The sequence below is a fragment of the Colletotrichum fructicola genome, assembly GCF_000319635.2.
Source record: "Colletotrichum fructicola Nara gc5 chromosome Unknown KSG_Nara_v1_contig03, whole genome shotgun sequence".
Lineage (NCBI taxonomy): Eukaryota > Fungi > Ascomycota > Sordariomycetes > Glomerellales > Glomerellaceae > Colletotrichum > Colletotrichum fructicola.
The window spans coordinates 504,945-521,802 of NW_027094053.1; the positions used below are offsets into that span (position 1 = coordinate 504,945).

The 16,858-nt window shown below is 57.5% G+C and overlaps 6 protein-coding genes across 6 annotated transcripts; 3 read left to right on the forward strand and 3 right to left on the reverse strand.

Moving 5' to 3' along the window:
* Window positions 1-1,244: 1,244 nt before the first annotated feature.
* On the reverse strand, window positions 1,245-2,446 carry CGGC5_v004912 (uncharacterized protein; the record flags this gene model as incomplete). Its single annotated transcript, XM_032029779.1, has 2 exons — window positions 1,245-1,822; window positions 1,942-2,446. The coding sequence occupies 2 exons, from the start codon at window positions 2,444-2,446 to the stop codon at window positions 1,245-1,247; spliced, it is 1,083 nt and encodes a 360-aa protein (XP_031893150.1).
* Window positions 2,447-3,569: 1,123 nt separating this feature from the next.
* Window positions 3,570-4,910, forward strand: CGGC5_v004913 (uncharacterized protein; the record flags this gene model as incomplete). The annotated part of the gene is made up of 3 exons (XM_032029790.1): window positions 3,570-3,752; window positions 3,824-4,382; window positions 4,477-4,910. 3 exons carry the CDS (start codon window positions 3,570-3,572, stop codon window positions 4,908-4,910), a joined length of 1,176 nt encoding a protein of 391 aa, XP_031893151.1.
* Window positions 4,911-6,805: 1,895 nt separating this feature from the next.
* Window positions 6,806-8,104, forward strand: mug113 (Meiotically up-regulated gene 113 protein; the record flags this gene model as incomplete). Its single annotated transcript, XM_032029801.1, has 1 exon — window positions 6,806-8,104. One exon carries the CDS (start codon window positions 6,806-6,808, stop codon window positions 8,102-8,104), a length of 1,299 nt encoding a protein of 432 aa, XP_031893060.1.
* Window positions 8,105-10,549: 2,445 nt separating this feature from the next.
* Window positions 10,550-12,495, forward strand: mtr-12 (N amino acid transport system protein; the record flags this gene model as incomplete). The annotated part of the gene is made up of 8 exons (XM_032029812.1): window positions 10,550-10,819; window positions 10,880-10,915; window positions 10,967-11,058; window positions 11,109-11,241; window positions 11,292-11,300; window positions 11,353-12,067; window positions 12,116-12,172; window positions 12,221-12,495. The coding sequence occupies 8 exons, from the start codon at window positions 10,550-10,552 to the stop codon at window positions 12,493-12,495; spliced, it is 1,587 nt and encodes a 528-aa protein (XP_031893152.1).
* A 245-nt stretch (window positions 12,496-12,740) lies between these two features.
* On the reverse strand, window positions 12,741-14,600 carry CGGC5_v004916 (uncharacterized protein; the record flags this gene model as incomplete). The annotated part of the gene is made up of 1 exon (XM_032029824.1): window positions 12,741-14,600. The coding sequence occupies one exon, from the start codon at window positions 14,598-14,600 to the stop codon at window positions 12,741-12,743; it is 1,860 nt and encodes a 619-aa protein (XP_031893061.1).
* Window positions 14,601-15,572: 972 nt separating this feature from the next.
* On the reverse strand, window positions 15,573-16,574 carry Araf43A-3 (Extracellular exo-alpha-(1->5)-L-arabinofuranosidase; the record flags this gene model as incomplete). The annotated part of the gene is made up of 1 exon (XM_032029835.1): window positions 15,573-16,574. One exon carries the CDS (start codon window positions 16,572-16,574, stop codon window positions 15,573-15,575), a length of 1,002 nt encoding a protein of 333 aa, XP_031893062.1.
* Between the last annotated feature and the right edge of the window lie 284 nt (window positions 16,575-16,858).

Sequence of the window (16,858 nt, forward strand, 5' to 3'; positions counted from 1 at the left end):
CCAAGATACCATTACCTGTAGCTATTGGACAACGTGGTGCTTGTGTTAGAATTAAGGTGGCACATCTTTAAGAATAGTAATCATGGGAGATCACATAATTCTCGAGTGCCCGGTCAGGTTTGAAAGTCTGTCTCAAATACACACAATTATCGTTGTGGGAGGCACCGTCCCATCTGGAAAGATGCTAACTCTTGTACGCAGGGCTTTCCCATGAAATGTTTCCTGGGTTACCTGGGATGACCTTCGGCTAACTTGAAGACAAGCTTTCCATGTTGTCCACGCGAATGACACTCTCTAAGGAGAATTCCTGCTCGAACTGTAATCCCTTTGGCATTATTCCCCGAAGCCATGTGTTGGCAGTCATTGAAGCGTACGTCCCGCCAATCGATTGATCTGCCCTTTACGAAGTTGTCGGGTTTTGCAAGGAAATTGACGCTGGGGGTCTACGGTGAACCTGACACGACCAGGCTGCTTGCTGCGACCCGTTTGGACCTGGAGAAGAAGAAAGCTCACGTTGCGCAGATGAGTCCCGGATCACTCCGTGTGCCCGGAACCCCAGCTCTGGGACTCGCTCATGACTCGAGCCATGCCTGCCAGCGTAGACAAGGGTCTTGTTGTTCGCACAAGCCAAGCCCCAACGGCCGGAAGCTAGGCAAGCGGGGCCATCCTGCTGGCAAAATCACCTGTCGACCCAACCGCCCGTTCACATTTCGTGATTATCTTCAAGGCACAGAGCCTTTCAACTCGACCAGAAACTCGGCTATGTTATTCTGACAGATAATGAAGTCTTCGCTACCGTGTCTGGGCTAGATATCCCTGGCGATCATCCGTCCAAGCTGGCCCATGCAGGCTGAGGCAGCTCAACATCCCCTGCTGGTGCCCCCCTTGTCTGCTGAACTCCGTGTTGGTGGCAGACTCCAGTCAGCACCAAATCGATGGCCGCATGTGGGTCGGGCGGGATACCACTTCTTCAACTCGTCTACATGATGTCTCTCCACAATCGTGCGTTCAACTTCACATGTGCATCTAGCCCCTGAGCCAACAGGCTGCCCAAGCAGCTTCATCTTCCCAAAATGGGTTGGAAACCTTTCCACCCCAGCCGCGAGTGATTTTCTTTCCTTTCAGTCCCAGCATTTGTCACTGCCGCACAAACAAAAGTAGTAACACTTCTCCTCTCTCGCGAGTCATCCGCCTGCAGCCGGCTCCTGACCCCCGCGTCGACAAATTTCTTGGCTTCATTTGCTTCATGCCGCGACCGACGGCTTGGGCTGGTCGAGGATCACGTCGATGACCTTGTGGTCGTTGTAAGCAGCAACGGTGCGCTCGCAGAGAGTGTGCACGCGCTCCTTGGTCTGCAGAGCGTCGGGGCAAATCAGCCAGATGACGTTGGTCATGAAGGAGCGGCGGTACTCGATCATCAGCTCGGAGTCGTTGCGGTCGAACTTGGGACCACCCTTGCGGTGCAGGGTCTCGAGGTAGTGGTCGAGAATCTCCATCTCGTGGGCGCGGCGGTCCTCGATGGTAAGCATGGCTGTCATGTGGTAGACGATGTCGTGGAAGCACGATCCGAAGTGGAAAGCTGACCAGTCGAGGAAGCCGATACGCCCATCGCCGGTAAAGTAGACATTTCCGAGATGCGTGTCACCGTGAAGAAGCGTGCGGAACCGGGGGTTGCGCTCGGCGTAGTACCGGTCAAGCGCCTCGTTACATCGCGCGCCGTCCATCAGGTACTCTGGCAGCTTGGGACGGCCGGGTTCGCGGACCACGTCGTGCCATGGCGTACACATAAACTTCATTGCTGGGTCGTAGTTATTCCAGATCCCTGCCCATCGGTCAGACTATGATTTCCTCTAAACGGTGATCAAAAGAGGAGCGGCCGCCGCCCTAGGAAGCGAAAAAGGCGCCAGTGAAAGAAACGCAGCGGAATGGGGATCATCTTACAGGGATGGTCTTCCTGGCTTTTACCCCAGTACTGCGCATGCAGACCGGCGAGCTGTTCCACGCCATTCTTCACCTTCTCGACTGAGTAAGCGGCGACCTCCGGGGGAAAGGTGCATCCTTCGTGGACGAGGTCGGTCATGACGGCGATGCCCTGCTTCTCGCTCGTGCCACTCCACCAGCCCTTGGGGAAGATCATGCTTCCTTGGACGGTGGGCGCGATCTTGGAGAAGAACTCGGCCTCGCGCTGGGCCAGGCTGACGGTCCAGGGCTGCTGTTCGACCATCTCCTTGCTGAAGACGCCCTTGATGCAGACATGCTTGGGGCGGGACTCGTCCGCGTCGTTTCCGTCCTCGTACGTAATGGTGTAGAAGAGCTTGCTGCCCGTGCCCCAGATGTTGCGTGTGTTCTCGAGCGACTTGATCTTGTGGCCAAGCTTGGCTCCGAGCCACTCGGGGGTGATGCCCTCGGGCAGGACGGGGAGCTCTTCGGTCGTAATTGTCGACATCTTCGGGGTGTGTTGCAGCGGTCAGCCTTTTCTGGTGGTATCGCGGGGTTTGGGTTGTAGTTTGCACCGACAGCCCAGAAGAGCGGAAGGTGTTCCCAATATATAACACCACCACCCTTCCTCACCGCCTAGGCTCCAATATCAACCCCGCGTTTACCGCGTCTTTATGTAGAGATACCGTTCAATTGCCTATTCGTACGTTGCTACAGCGTGCTGTTTTCTAACTCCCCGTCCGGAATGTGGAAGATGCAGTTAAACCCGGCATATTTGAGTGGAACCGGCACCAACAGCTCGAGTCGCGAGTAACAATCGACAATGATCCCACCCAACGAGCTGGTTTCCAGTCCTGATTCGGCACGGCCGCCCCCAACAAGGAAACTCAAATTGGGCAATACTCCGGTCTGCTGGGAAATTGTGCCTTGCAAGGGGTCCAGGTGTAGAATCGTCTCGACTTCGATGAGGGCACCTCGCGTGGGGAGCGTACGATGATAAGCTGCAGTAGAAACACACGAGATGGCTGCCGCTACAGAGAACTGCCGCTGCAGAACAAGAAAGTGCCGCTGCAGAATCTTGGCATACATCTTGGCTGGACGGGTGGCATACGCCAACGTTCCGTCTTTGGCTACCGTGCCGCGACGGGATTGTGCGTCTCGCCTACACGCGTACGCAGACCTGCAGGGGGCGTGAAGCCAACAGGATTCGGAACCCTGGGACATCCTTCCTGTCTGTCCCACCACCCTGTACCGTCTTCATGAGGAGGAGTGGATATCTCGTCTTGATCGGTCATCGGTGAGAAATTCATTGTTTGATGCCCTACTAGACAGCCCCGTTTCCAGCCGCCCCCTTAATGGCACCACATCTCCCTTGTTTGGGAAGTGATGATCCCCTATGGGATTCTGGAGAAAGACCATTCGGGTTATTAACTTATTATGCTAGCAAGAACCGTATCCCGCGGACACTAACCCAAGGCGGACCATGGATAAATGCTGAAAAAGACGTCGTTCCCCGTTTATTCGTCGGAAGAGCCCCTCCTGCGAAAGTTTTCTCGAACCGCGAAGCTACCTCGGAGACAGTCCAACCACACACGACGGGTGCAGCGGGCAGCCTGAACAGAACCGCAACCATGGCGAAGGATCTGATGACGACCAAGTTCGAGCCCATCCAACCCGAGGGCCTGGCGCTCATCATGTTGGTGGTGGCGGTTGTCATGACTGTCCTATCCAGCGCGGTGGTGTGTCTGCGTTTCCACGTCCGCATCACGCTGAAGTCCTTTTCTACCGAGGACTGGTTGATGCTTGCAGGATGGGTAAGTCTCTGCGCGGCAGTTACCAAGCTGTCTTTGAATGGAAAACCCAGATCGCTGAAACCTTCTCGCAGATCATCAACCTCGGACACAATGCGTCCGTCATCGTGCTCGCATACAGAGGAATCGGGTCCCACGATGATGTTATCACCGTCGGCATGATGTACCAGATCGGACTGTGGACGATTATCTGGCAGTTCCTCTACGTGCTGGACGGTGCCCTCATCAAGTCCAGCATTATCTGGACGCTGCTCCGGGTTGCCAAAGACACAAGGAAGATATACCGACACATCCTCTGGGGCCTCTTTGCGCTGTGCTGGATAGTATGGCAGATCTCGTGGCCCGTCGCCATATTCCAGTGCAAGCCCGTCTCTGCTGCCTGGGGCGAGCCTGGAGACTGCACTTCGGGACAGCAGGTTATTTTGCACGTATCCTACTTTGTATCGGCCGCCAACATCTTTACGGACATTGCTACCGCCATGGTGCCCGCGTTCCTACTTCGCCATATGCAGGTGCCCAAGAAGGCCAAGATTGCAACTGTTGGTATCTTGTCCCTGGGTGTCTTCGCCGCCGTGGCTACGACTATACGCATCGGCTACACCTGGGCGTACACAGCGAAGGTTGACAAATATTGTACGTCCAACCTCCTTTCCCTGCCCCTTGTCGCCTCTTCAGACGGCAAGAAAGCAAACGTTGTTAAAAGTGGAACTAATGATTTGCCTTACAGATACCATTGCCAAGATCGTCTTGTTGACAGTTCTCGAATGCGATCTCGGAATTATCTGCGGCTCCCTGCCCATGCTGCGGCCCCTTTTCCGAAGACTGGCCTCGACCTACGGCTCTGGCGACCGGTACGCCTCGCGCCCCTCCGGCCACAACATCAACCTCGTCACCATCGGCGGCACCGGCGGGCGCCGCACGCACGTGAAACTGTCCAACCCGGACCCTGACACGGTCAACGGCGACCGTGACCGCGATTTGCACTCCTCGGAGGACGGCGAGTCGACCCGCCGGATCATCCAGGTCCATGTCACGCATGAAGTCAGGCAGGAGACCGCGAAAGGGGACGAGGGCCGTGATGGTGTGCAGTTCCAGGTCGCGGTGGGGAGCCCGAGGGACCAGGAGCACGGCTCGGAGTTGAAGAGTGCGAGGTATAACTGATTTATTTTGTTGCGGCTATGGAAAAAGGATCTGAGCGTAATGAACTGCATAATGGTGGTGTTGTACACAGCCGAAAGGTGGCCCAGCTGTAATATTGCAATAGCAGCTGTAATAGATATACTCGAACCAATGGTTGCTATGAGTCTGTCGGAGTGATCGACCTTTTTGTTTCCTGTGTTAAACTGCGCGTTCTCCCTAGATTTCAAATTCCCTCTTTCCTTCAAGTCACGTAATAATCCCAGCAGAAGACAACTACTCCTAACTGGTGTGCAATGCGCCCAGGTGAAATCACGTTGTGGGCTGTTTGCAATCAGGAAGTTTCCTATCATCTAAAGATGAGTACAGGATGTAACAGGCAAATCCGAGCAACCTGCAAGTGGCCGCTGGTATCGCGTTATTACTGAAAGTGCAGGCCAGAATCCTCATTCACAAGCACAAAGAGTGGGTGGACACTCCGCTGGCGTGGGTAAGGCACCTAATTCATACGAACAGTTGCAAGAGAATACTTAGCTTTCTCTCCGCCACCGAATGGGCAAAGTTGTAAATGGCGTTACAGTGATTCACTACATATTCCCTTCGGTCGATGTTGATCCACTGTACCCAACACAAGTGCATGAAGAAGCCAAGCCCTGGACCCTCTCGGGCCGCTCCATGATCCATTTCCCCGCAGAGCCCTACGGATCTTGAATTTTGGGAACTTTTGTAGGTCGGAAACGGGGAACGGGGCCGACGTGGTCGTATTGGAGCCATCAGTGGAGGAAGACACATGCGGTATGAGAAGGAGCATGATTGAAAACCGCTGAATCCAAGGTGGAGTCGTTCTACGTGGTAAATCATTCTACGATGTTATTTCTATAAAATACCTACTCAGGAACTAAGAAAACTAAGATTACTTGCTCTCCAATGTCCATGGTGAGCATGAAGTATTAAGTCATCGGTCCACAGTGATAAAGATACTCCATGAACAGTTGCTCCTCTTGCCACTTGGTACTGGATGACCCCGACGTTGTATGGTTTCCGGCTCGAAACTCACGATGATTTCTTGGTGTTTTGTGGCTGATGGATTAGAAGTGTGGCTGCACATGTGGCTAGGTAGAAGTGGCTAGGCATGAGTGGCTGGAAGTGAATATGCCCAGCCACCCTCATGCATGTGGCCGTGCGTGGCTGTGCCGTCCAAGCCTCACCTTGGGATGACATCGCGTGCAGCTCCAGCTCAGCTCCGGTTACGCACATCTTCCCATGCAGGCGCTCAAGCAGGCTTACCTTACCGCCCTGTCGCGAGCCCCGAAAGCGACCGACAATGCCCTAACGAAGGCAGCAGCACGCGAGAACCGAGACGTGACCTGACCTGGACTGACCCTTCCAACCACCGGGGGGTCAGTGGGCTGGCAGAGGACAGCGGTGTCGCGTGTGGCCTCGAGTCCAGCGGCCAGCGACTCAGACCCGGTCACGTCGAGTCCACGCCCAGGACCCAGTCAAGAGGAGCCCAACGCGCACCCAGTCACCACCCACAAGCCATGCTTCCTCTCGCTTGTTCACCTCCCATGCCGCTGCAGGTCGCGAGACGGACAGAGAGACCCGCCGTTGTTGACGTTGGCATCACCTCCCGGTCGGTCTGGCCCTGATTCACGCCCTGCTCTGCCCTTGACGTGTTCGTGAGTCCGGGGGAGCAAGCAAGGCCAACTCACGCTGCCAAGTGTTGTTGCATCATCATCGCAGTCTTTGCGGATCCCGTATTTCAACCCGGTTGCTGCTGTCCTTCTCAAGGAATATTTCGACTTTTTTTTCTTCGAATCTACCAAAGGTAGCAGCAAAAACACCACAACACCATTGTCACGATCCTCGGCCGACCATCCAAAACACCATCACGAGACGACACCGAGATACGCGACACGATGGGCTACGTTGCCAACACACCGGAAGACCGCCTCGGTCGCTCCGACTCTAAAAACCCAAACACGACCTGCAAAGGCCTCACCACCAACGGCAACTTCTGCCGCAACCCCGTCACCCCCGTCCGCGGCAAGCGCCTCTCGCCCACCGTCAAGGAGGAGTCGCTCTACTGCCATCACCACCGCGACCAAGCCGCCAGCCGCTCCTCCCAGTCGAGCCCCGGGCCCCGGGTCTCCGGCCAGCCCATCCTCGAAGAGCGCACCAGCATCGACACCCTCGCAGACCGCCTCGGCCTCGTCGACATCGGCTCCGATGTGAGCAAGAAGAACAAGCGCCCGCGACCGAACGCAGGAGGATCGACAGACGGCGAGAAGCCCCAGGGAGGATACAGCACACAGTCGAGGCCGCGGAGGGAAATCACCCTTTGCTGCTGCTTCACCATCCCCCTCGAGTTCGGCGAAGACCCCCAGGAAGAAAACATCCCGCCGCGCCCGCAGCCGCGGCCCGTCCAGAACGGAGGCTCCGCCGCCATGCCGCCAGCCTCCTCCCGCCCCTCCAACACCCACCTCTCCCCGAACGCGAGCACGAGCAACCCCGGCCGCCCAAGCACGTCCAGCCGCCACTCCCGCAAGAGCTCCTCCAACCAGGCCTCCCCGCAGCCGCTCTCGCAGCACCAGACGGCGCAGTACCTCGCCCTCATCCCCGGCACCACCGAGCCGTCCGTCGCGTCGGCGCTCATGGCCGAGCTCGCGCGGCCCTATGGCAACTCTGAGGAGCCGGGCTACATCTACATGTTCTGGATCATGGCGACGTCCAAAAAGGCCAGCGCGCCCGTCAACGAGGCGCGCGGGCTGCTCTCCCCGCCGTCAGCGGACCGCGGGGGCGGCAGACAGCGGCGCACGAGCGACGTCGCGTCGGCGGTGGCGCACGCGAGCAAGGGTGCGCCGGACAACAAGATGCTCATCAAGATTGGGCGGGCGGCCAACGTGCAGCGGCGGATGCAGCAGTGGTCGCGGCAGTGCTCGTACGACATCGAGGTGCTGCGGTACTACCCCTACATCCCGGGCGCCAGCCAGGCGTCGGGCGAGCAGCCGCGGATGGTGCCGCATGTGCACCGCGTCGAGCGGCTGATTCACCTCGAGCTGCAGGGCATGGGGCTGCACGCGGGGCCGATTAATTGCGATGGATGCACGTCGGTGCACCGGGAGTGGTTCCAGATCGATGCGTCGAAGAAGGGGATCCAGGCGGTGGATGAGGTTATTCGCAGGTGGTGTGATTTCGACGAGACGCAGGTGCCTTGAGGTGGTTGAAGAGAGACGTCGGCATTTTACAATGGAAATAAACAGCATGGAGGACATATGGCCTTGAGAGCAACAGGAAACATCACCATGGTGTTGTGTATTTAGACGCATTGGCATTTCGGCATCAAGCATGGACGACGGCCTGGTGTTTGCGGGCAAACAGAACAGCACCTATCCCGGACGGAAGAAGGAAGCATGGACGGTGGAGTTTTGCGGTTCCTTGCATTTTACGGGTAGTATTTTTCATACACTACTTACTGCATTTTTTTGCTTTCCGGCTGCGCATCGAGCCCAGGAACCCAGATCGTCCCAGAGCGGCGGGACGGGCAAGGGCTCGCATGCGCCGTCGAATCGGATGGCCAGTTTACACTTTGTCTCTCGTCTGATGCAATTGTGAATTCCGATGGCGCAATTCTTTGCGGCTGCTAAGTGTTCCATCAGGGTTCAAACGTTCTCTCTGGGAGCAGCCATAATCCCGACCGAGGTTGGAACTTGTGAACAGAAGCTGTGTTGGGTGTGGACGATGCTCCCGCGTTTATCCCGCTTGCCTGTGCCATCTCGTCTTTTCACTGGTTTGTCTCTGGACAGAGTTGCCTCATGCCTTTCCGAGAGTGTCAAAATGGCATTAGGTGTGTGAGTGTGTGTGTTCGCTCGACGTAACCACCATGAAGAAGCCTGTCCGCCTTACGCAGTATTTCCCTGTGGGCTGCCGCCCGTTCCACGGCGCGTCCAATGCTTGGCTTCCATGCCGATTGTCGTTTCTCCGCTGCTGAGCTGACCCTGCATGCTGCATGCTACATCCTAGCTCGTCTGCCAGACCGCGCACTGGGGCCATCGCTGGTGGTGTCTGGCGTCCCCAGTTTCAAGCCCGAAGCATCTTTGCGTATGCGACGCTGTAATGAACAAGATGACTCGGCAGAGAGCGCCTTTCTCATAAGTCTTTGGCAGCTCTCCCCAGCGATGAATCCGAGTTGAGTCGTCGAGGTGCAGGCACAGTTGAATGCGGCTTGTAGTCAAACATTGCCGACCGAGGAACGCAAATGGCCCTGCCAAGCTTCCTCTTCCCCCGCGTGCCGAGAGGTCGCCTCATCTCTTGGCCACTTGGCCATCTCTTGGACTCTGCGCTTGGCAATGGGCACAGTAAAACCTCCGGGCCACACCGACGCGACGTCACCAAGCTTTCCCGGTGGCGCATCCCTCGATGCTTGTTCTCCGCCGATCCCTGTCCTGTTCTCTTTGCATCCGCCAACCTCCCGACTCAATTGGCTCTTTATCGACCACTACGGATAGACCGTCGAGGCAAGGCTTGGAGGCGCAAGGAAACGTTCGCCTGGCCCGCCGCTAAGGGCAGTTCGGGCTGGCTGTTACGTCTGGTTATTGCCGACGGCAGATGCGACGCTGGCGTGTGGTTCGACGCCGTCGCCGCATCCCGCGATGACGTGCTCTGGAAAAAGCGCATTGTTTGCTAAGAACTACTGAGAGAGACTCGGTCGTAGGCCGGCGTGGTGAAATCTCTGCCCGGGGCGGACTCCGTTTCCACTCCACCCTCCCCTCCCCTCCCTCCAGGCCACATCGTTGCCTCCCGCGTTGGCGAGTTGGTCTCTGCTAGCTTCCTACTGGGTGGCTGGCGTCCGCTGCGGGTATTGTAATCTCTGTGGAGGAAGAAGAGAGAGGCTAGCGGGAGCTGTGTTTCTTGTTTGCCCATGGAGGATGTACATGGGATTTCGTATGGTTGATGTGTGTCTGGCATGTACTTCGTCTCTGTGTTTGTGCTGCACATGTTCGTTGCCCGAGGAAGGCGAATTCCCTTTCTCTTCCCATTTGATTTCCCCTAGTGTCAATACGCAGTAGCTTGACATGTGTGCAGCATGTAACTTCATGCCCAGTTTGCATGCAAAGAGTACCTCACCTACGTCTTCATGGCAAGGAACCCGCGTCCAAGACCCCATGTCCCATGTTCCATGCTTCTGTCCCCGTATCTGAAGGAATCGAACTGCAACTGCGACTGCAACTGCAACTCGATGGGGGAGCTGATCATTCCTCTTCCCGTCGTGCCCTCTTCTCTACTTACCTGACTTCATATACCTGCACGTCCCACGTGTTGCTCTGCCTGTATTTCTCGTCATCATCCTCCCCTCCCTCCGTGCGCCGCTCGCAGTCTGTTCTCAACTTCTGACATTACTTCATCTCTTCCCCTCCATCCGTTCCCTCTCTCGCACTCCCACACACACACGCCACGTCCCTAACCGTGCAGCGCCCTCCGTCGCATACCCCCATCGTCGTCGCATAGCATCGTTATCCCTCACGGTTCACTCGTTCGGCGCGGCATCATTAGACGACAGTCGCCTTTGCGCGATTCATCGCATCACCCGGTTTCCTCAATCGGGCTCCACCACGAAAACCCACCGGAACGCCCTTCAATTGCACAATCGAGAGGCTTCCGCCATGGACAAGGAACTTCGCCAGCCCGAGGGCGAAAAGGTCGCCTCCGAGCTCAACTTCGCGCGCGCCGACCCCGAGTCCGGCGGCGGCTCGACGGGATGGAGCGCCTGGTTCGGCGGGCGGAACACCAAGGTCGGGCCGAGGATAGCACCCGTGCAGGAGGGCCTCGCGGACGGCTCTGACAGCGACGTCAGCGCCGATGCGATCCTGGGCAAGCAGCTTGCCGAGGAGGACGGGCATGCGATCAAGTACAGGACGTGTAGCTGGCAAAAGGTGCGGCAAGCGGCGGTGCCTTTGGTTTGGGACGAGAGATGTGCTAACCATGTGGGATAGACCGCTGGATTGCTGTTTTCCGAGTACATTTGCTTGGTGAGTTTGGTTTTGCGGTAATGGAGGAATGCGCTTGACTGACATTGGCAGGCTATCATGAGTTTTCCGTGGTCCTACAGCATTCTGGGCCTCGTTCCCGGACTGATTCTCACGGCTGTCATTGCGTTGATCGTCCTCTACACGTCAGTAGCCTCTTGCCTGCAACTTCAGACTTTCCCGCTCACAATCGCAGATCTTTGGTTCTCTGGCAGTTCTGCTTGAGGCATCCTGAGGTGCGCGACGTTTGCGACATTGGCCAGATGCTCTTCTGGGGCAAGAAATGGGCCTGGTACGCCACCGCCGTCATGTTCATCCTGAACAACACAGTACGTCTGCAGCGCCGACCAATATCACACGTTTTGCTAACAATCGATAGTTCATTCAAGTCAGTGAGACGATTGACGCTCCGAGGAGAACAGCAACTGACAACCTTCTAGGGCCTCCACGTCCTCGTCGGCGCAAAGTACCTCAACACCATGACCGAGACGGACCCCGTCGTCTGCCGCACCGTCGTCTTCTCCATCGTTGTCACCATCATCTGCTGGATCTCGTCCCTGCCGCGGACATTTGACGCCCTCTCCAAAGCCGGAACTGCCTCGGCCGCCTTCACCTTCATCTCGGTGCTGCTGGCGACCATCTTTGCCGGTATCCAGGCGCATCCCGCCGGCTACGATCCTCGCACTTCCTACGTCGACAAGAACGGCGTCACCCAGACGGGCGGAAGCCCCATCGTCACCGCCATTCCCGTCGCCGGCACCACCTTTGTGTCGGGCATGAACGCCTTCTTGAACATCAGCTATACCTTCATCGGCCAGATCACCCTGCCCAGCTTCATCGCCGAGATGAAGGACCCGCGTGACTTCCCCAAGGCTCTGTGGGCCGTCACCATTGGCGAGATCATTGTCTTCAGCATCGTGGGAGCCGTCATCTACGCCTACACCGGAAACCAGTACATGACCGCGCCGGCCTTCGGGTCTCTCGAGGACGTGTACAAGAAGGTGTCATTCTCCTTCATGATTCCGACGCTCATTTTCCTCGGTGTTTTGTACGCCAGTGTGTCGGCCCGCTTCCTCTTCTTCCGCTTGTTCAAGGGCACAAAGCACTTGCACGAGCACACCGTGATCGGCTGGGGCTCATGGGCCACCATTCTGCGTGAGTGATGAATGTGTAAATATCAAAGCTCTCAGCTAACATGCGCAGTCGCCCTCTGGCTCTTGGCGTTCTTAATTGCCGAGGTCATTCCATTCTTCTCCTCCCGTAAGTGTTCCTCGTCCATACCGTAGGTTTCATTCTAACCACCGGCAGTGTTGTCCCTCATGTCCTCGCTTTTCGACTCATTCTTCGGGTTCGTCTTCTGGGGAGTCGCCTACTTCCGCATGCGAGGCGCCGACAACCGCGCCGGCGTCCCCAAGCCGAACAAGCTTGTTGACCTCTTTTCCATGGCGCTCAACATCATCATCATCCTGACTGGCCTCCTATTTTTGACCGCCGGAACCTACGCGAGTGTCGAGGGCATTATCCAAGAATTCGAGGCCGGTACCGTCGGCAAAGTGTTCGGCTGTGCTAGTAACGGCATCTGATCACGACGGAGCGAGAAGCTCAGCTCAGCGCGTTTGACTTCTAGTGCGATGAAAGTAACGACATGATCGAGCGTGGAAACCTGCATAATCATAATGATGGGCGTATACACTGCCATGATACCATACCATAGACACAACTGCCTCAATTGAAAGCTGGAATACGTTTTGCTCATATTGGTCTATCGCCAGTGCCCTTCTCGCTTGCTGTCCCGTGAAACCTGAACGCCAAATATCCCAAACTACGTCTAACAAATGCGAATGTCTCGCTTTACGAATGAAGTACCCCGGCCAAATGCCTCCCCCTTCATCATCCCGTGCACAAAACACTCACCGATTAACTCCACCTCGGCCGACGCAGAATCATACCGGTGACGGAAGCTGTACGGCAGCCGTGCGCCAGGCAGCACAGCAACGAAGTCCCTCTCCTGGCTCTCACTCGCTACCAAACCCATCCCGTCATTCGAAGCGATGAAGAACCTTCGCCCATGGCAGCTAATGCGCAACTTCGTCACGGCCTCCTCGTCTACCCCCTCGAAAAGGTGCTTGCCCTCCACCCTGCGTTTCTCCTCAGGAGCCAACAGTCGTCGACAGATTACCCTTCGGGCATCGACGTATTCATCGTCGGAGTCGGTCATGATTGTCTGGATGAAGCGCTCTATTATTTTGGTAGGGCACTCTTTTGTTGTCTTTGCCTCGACGATGCCCCTCCACTGACGGAAGACGATATCTTCCCACCCAGGGGAGGACACATCGCACGCTGCCCCGAGGGTCTTCACGTCCCCCAAGCAGATGGCCGGAACCTCCAACTTCGCACCGGTTTCCCCTGTGAGGATGCGGAAAGCTTGCTCCCGCCCGCCGCCGGCATTAAACTCCGTCAGTGGCAGATGCGCCAGTATCGTCCGCGAGTGGGTGACGCGCCAGTCGGGCACCCAGCTCGGCACACCGCTACCCTTCCCCTGGACCGCGGAGAGGAAGTCCAGCCCTGTGGTCTCGAGGAGGAGCGTCGCGAAGTTGGTGTAGACTGTCTCCACGGGGGCCGTGTAATTCACCATCCGCCGCCGCGTTTTCTCATCCTCGATGGTTTCGACTGCACTAGCCACCCTCTCGAGAGCCTCCCCCTTGCCGCGGGTTGAAGCGTTGCTGGCGTCGCCTGAGAAGAACCCCGAGCGCCGGTACGAGTCGATCTGCGGCCTGGTCATGGGGAAGGGGTACAGCGCCAGAAAGGCGAAGACGCGGTCGCGCGGGTCGGGGGTCGTGCAGGGCGATGCTTCGCAGAGGGCTTTTACGAATTGGGAGGTTGTGAGGGTGGAGATGTAGCCGCGCTGTTTGAGCCTTCGGACGGGCTGGAGGATCGGGGCGTGGATGGGGAGGAGGCGGGCTGCGAGGGAGAAGTTGGAGAGCGGGACTTCGAGGGCGTGGTGGATGATGACGGCATTTCGGGCGCGGGAGAGGTGGAGGATGGAGAGCGTGGAGGAGAAGAATGGGTGGGCGAAGAGGGAGTGGAGGAGGGTTAGGGTCGAGGGGGAGGGGTTGCGGAAGCGGGATGTTGAGATGTAGGTTATTGCCTCGGTGTGGTTTTGGGCGGAGAGGAGGGGGATTGTGACGCGGGTTGCGGCGTGGAAGATTGGAGGCGTCAGGAGGAGTTGGGAGCTTCGTTCCGAGGGGGAGGAGGCGTTGATGCTGAGAGCTGGGAGGTAGAGGGTGCGCGGGCCGGTGTGGAGGCGGAGGGTTGCGAGGGCCTCGGCGGTTGAGGATGGGATTTGGAGAGGGGTTGGCGATGTTGGCGCAAGGATGGGCGGGAGGACAGTGATTGTCGATGTAGTATTGTCGTCGGAGGGTGGTGTGAAGGAGATGGCTTCGTATGGAGGCGCGTCGTTGCGGTGGCATGTCAAGATGCGGCAGACGAGGGTGTGTGATGGGTCAGTTGCGGGTTCAAGGACCACGAGGCGGATTTGGTCTCTTTCGAGGTGTGTGTAGTGGTAGGATGAGCTACTCGTGGTCGTTGCTGGGCTGGACGGGGTGGTGGTGGGAGTTGGCGATGCCATTCTTGGTGTTGACGGCGTTTCGGCGGCCACGTGGTTATGCGTACACTCGTTGGACCTCATCTTGGGCAGATGTTTGATGAAGGAACAGCAAAAATGGAAAGCCACCTCGTGGAAGGAAGACGGGATCTAGAAGAATGGAAACGCGCGAAGAAGACGCCCTCCAAGCTTTTGTTTTGGCAAATTCGAGGAGCTTACTACTAGAGGAACAGGACCTGGTTAGAGCAACAACAATGATAGACACTAGGCTGCCACGTTTCGCGGAGATGCTGCTGCAAAACGCGGCGCACCGGCCTTGGAGATGGGGATTCACCGAACACTGCCACTGCAATGTTTTCCCACGGGCGCGGCGCGCGCGAGCGACCTAACGCTTACCCGCAGGATGCGCCATGCACGAGGGTCCGTACGACGGATTGCCGTCTTATTTGCTAGCAACGAGTAACCTTGGGGGGGTGCTAGGCCCAGCGAATGCCGAGCGGGCGACATCTTGTAACCTTCTAGCGTGGTTTTGGTGAAAGGGTCTGAGATTTCGAAGGTGTACCTACGCTTAAGTGCCGGTTGTGGCTGCAGACGGTGGATGATGAAGAAACAAGAGAAGAGACAAAAGAAAAAGTTGGTGATCGGACCCCTTTTCTTGGGGAATGTACATGTGGTGGCTCTCGGGCCGGGAGCCGGAGCCGTTTGGTGGCACTTAACTGTTGTTGGAGAGGTTCGAAACAACGTTTTGGAGAGTAGGGCTGTGCTAGAGGAAGGGCCGGGTGTTCATCCGGGAGTTCATGCGATGGGAGATTTGATGGGATGGGTTTTCCTGTCTTCCGTTCTTTGGACCGTGTGTTTTGGATTCCGTGGTAGACTGAGTTTCGTGTGAAATCAAGCCACTTACGGTGTGGCGGTTATGAAGGACTCAAGACAGACGCCTTCAGGTGCAGAAACAAGCTTTTTCACTATTCATCCTCTCATTTCGTTATATCTACCTGACGAAAGACAAAGTATCTTACATGAATTATTGGGGAGCATCGGTCTCAGACATGGATGTCATGACATGACACAGGAGCCGCTCTTATCCCTCTTGTGGTGCTTCGGAATGTGGTTCTCCAGCGCGCAACACAGCGGATGCGCGTTCGGCGCGAAGCACTCCGGCCCCATGTCGATCACCCGCGCCTTCCGGTTCGCCCAGCCCTCGCCGTAGCCCGCCGTCGCGTGGTACACGCAGTACACGCGGCTGCGGTCCCGCGGGTTAGGTAGGAAACTCGCATGCCCCGGCCCGTACGGCCCCCCGCACCGCTTGTGGCTCTTCAACAACGGCGTCGACCGCTTCGCCCACGACGCCGGGTTGAGCGGGTCCTGGCCGACGAGCGGGAGCAGGCCGAGCTTGTAGTGGCTCGTCCAGCTGCCGTCGGCGGAGTAGACGATGCCGCGGAAGACGCCGGGGATGTCGACCCACGACGGGCCCTCGTTGACGCCGCGGCGCCCGTCGTCGGGGCGCTCCCACTCCAGCTCTGCGCGCGAGATGCACACCAGCGTGCCGGGGATGGCGTGCTCCGGGTCGGCCATCTTGATGAGGAAGAGGTCCTGCTCGGTGTCGGAGTGGTCGCCGACGGGCCAGCCGCTCCAGCAGCAGTAGAGGTCGCGGGTGTTGGGGGAGAAGACGGTGGCGTCGATGGACCAGTGGTCGGGCATGCCCTTGAGGGGCCCGAGGAACTCCCAGGCGGATGCGTCCATGGGGTCCTGGGAGGAGCAGCGGAGGAGGGTGGTGCGGTGGCCCGGGTTGCCGACGCCCGGGGGCGCGCCGCAGGTGTAGATGTACCAGCGGCCGTTGAGGTAGTGCAGCTCGGGGGCCCAGATGTTGACGGACCAGGGCGTGCCCGGGGCGGGGTGCCAGACGGTGGACTTTTGCGGGTTGTGGAAGTGTTCGAGCGTGGGGGATGACCAGATCTCGATGCGGTTGTCGAGGGTGAAGGTGAAGTAGAAGCGGCCGTTGCCGGCGATGATCCAGGGGTCGGGGGTGTCGATGTTGGCGATGATTCTGTTGGACATGGTTGTGATGCCTTTCTGTCAATTGACTATGCCAAGCTTGGGTTTGGGTGCTGAGGTTGCTGTAGTTGTCGTAAGTGGTAATGACCGTCAGGGGCTTCGTCGTGTTTGTCTTTGAGATTGCAGCTTGAGAAGCACGTGGTTGAGAAGTCAGAGTGAGTGTGAGAGTGAGGCTTGAGAGGAGGCTTGTGAAAGAGAAAGAGGAAACGCCGTTTGGGCCGCTGGGCGGGAACGTCACTGGCGTTTCAGCCATAGTCATCTGATGTTTCGGCCCTGCGGTGAGGGGA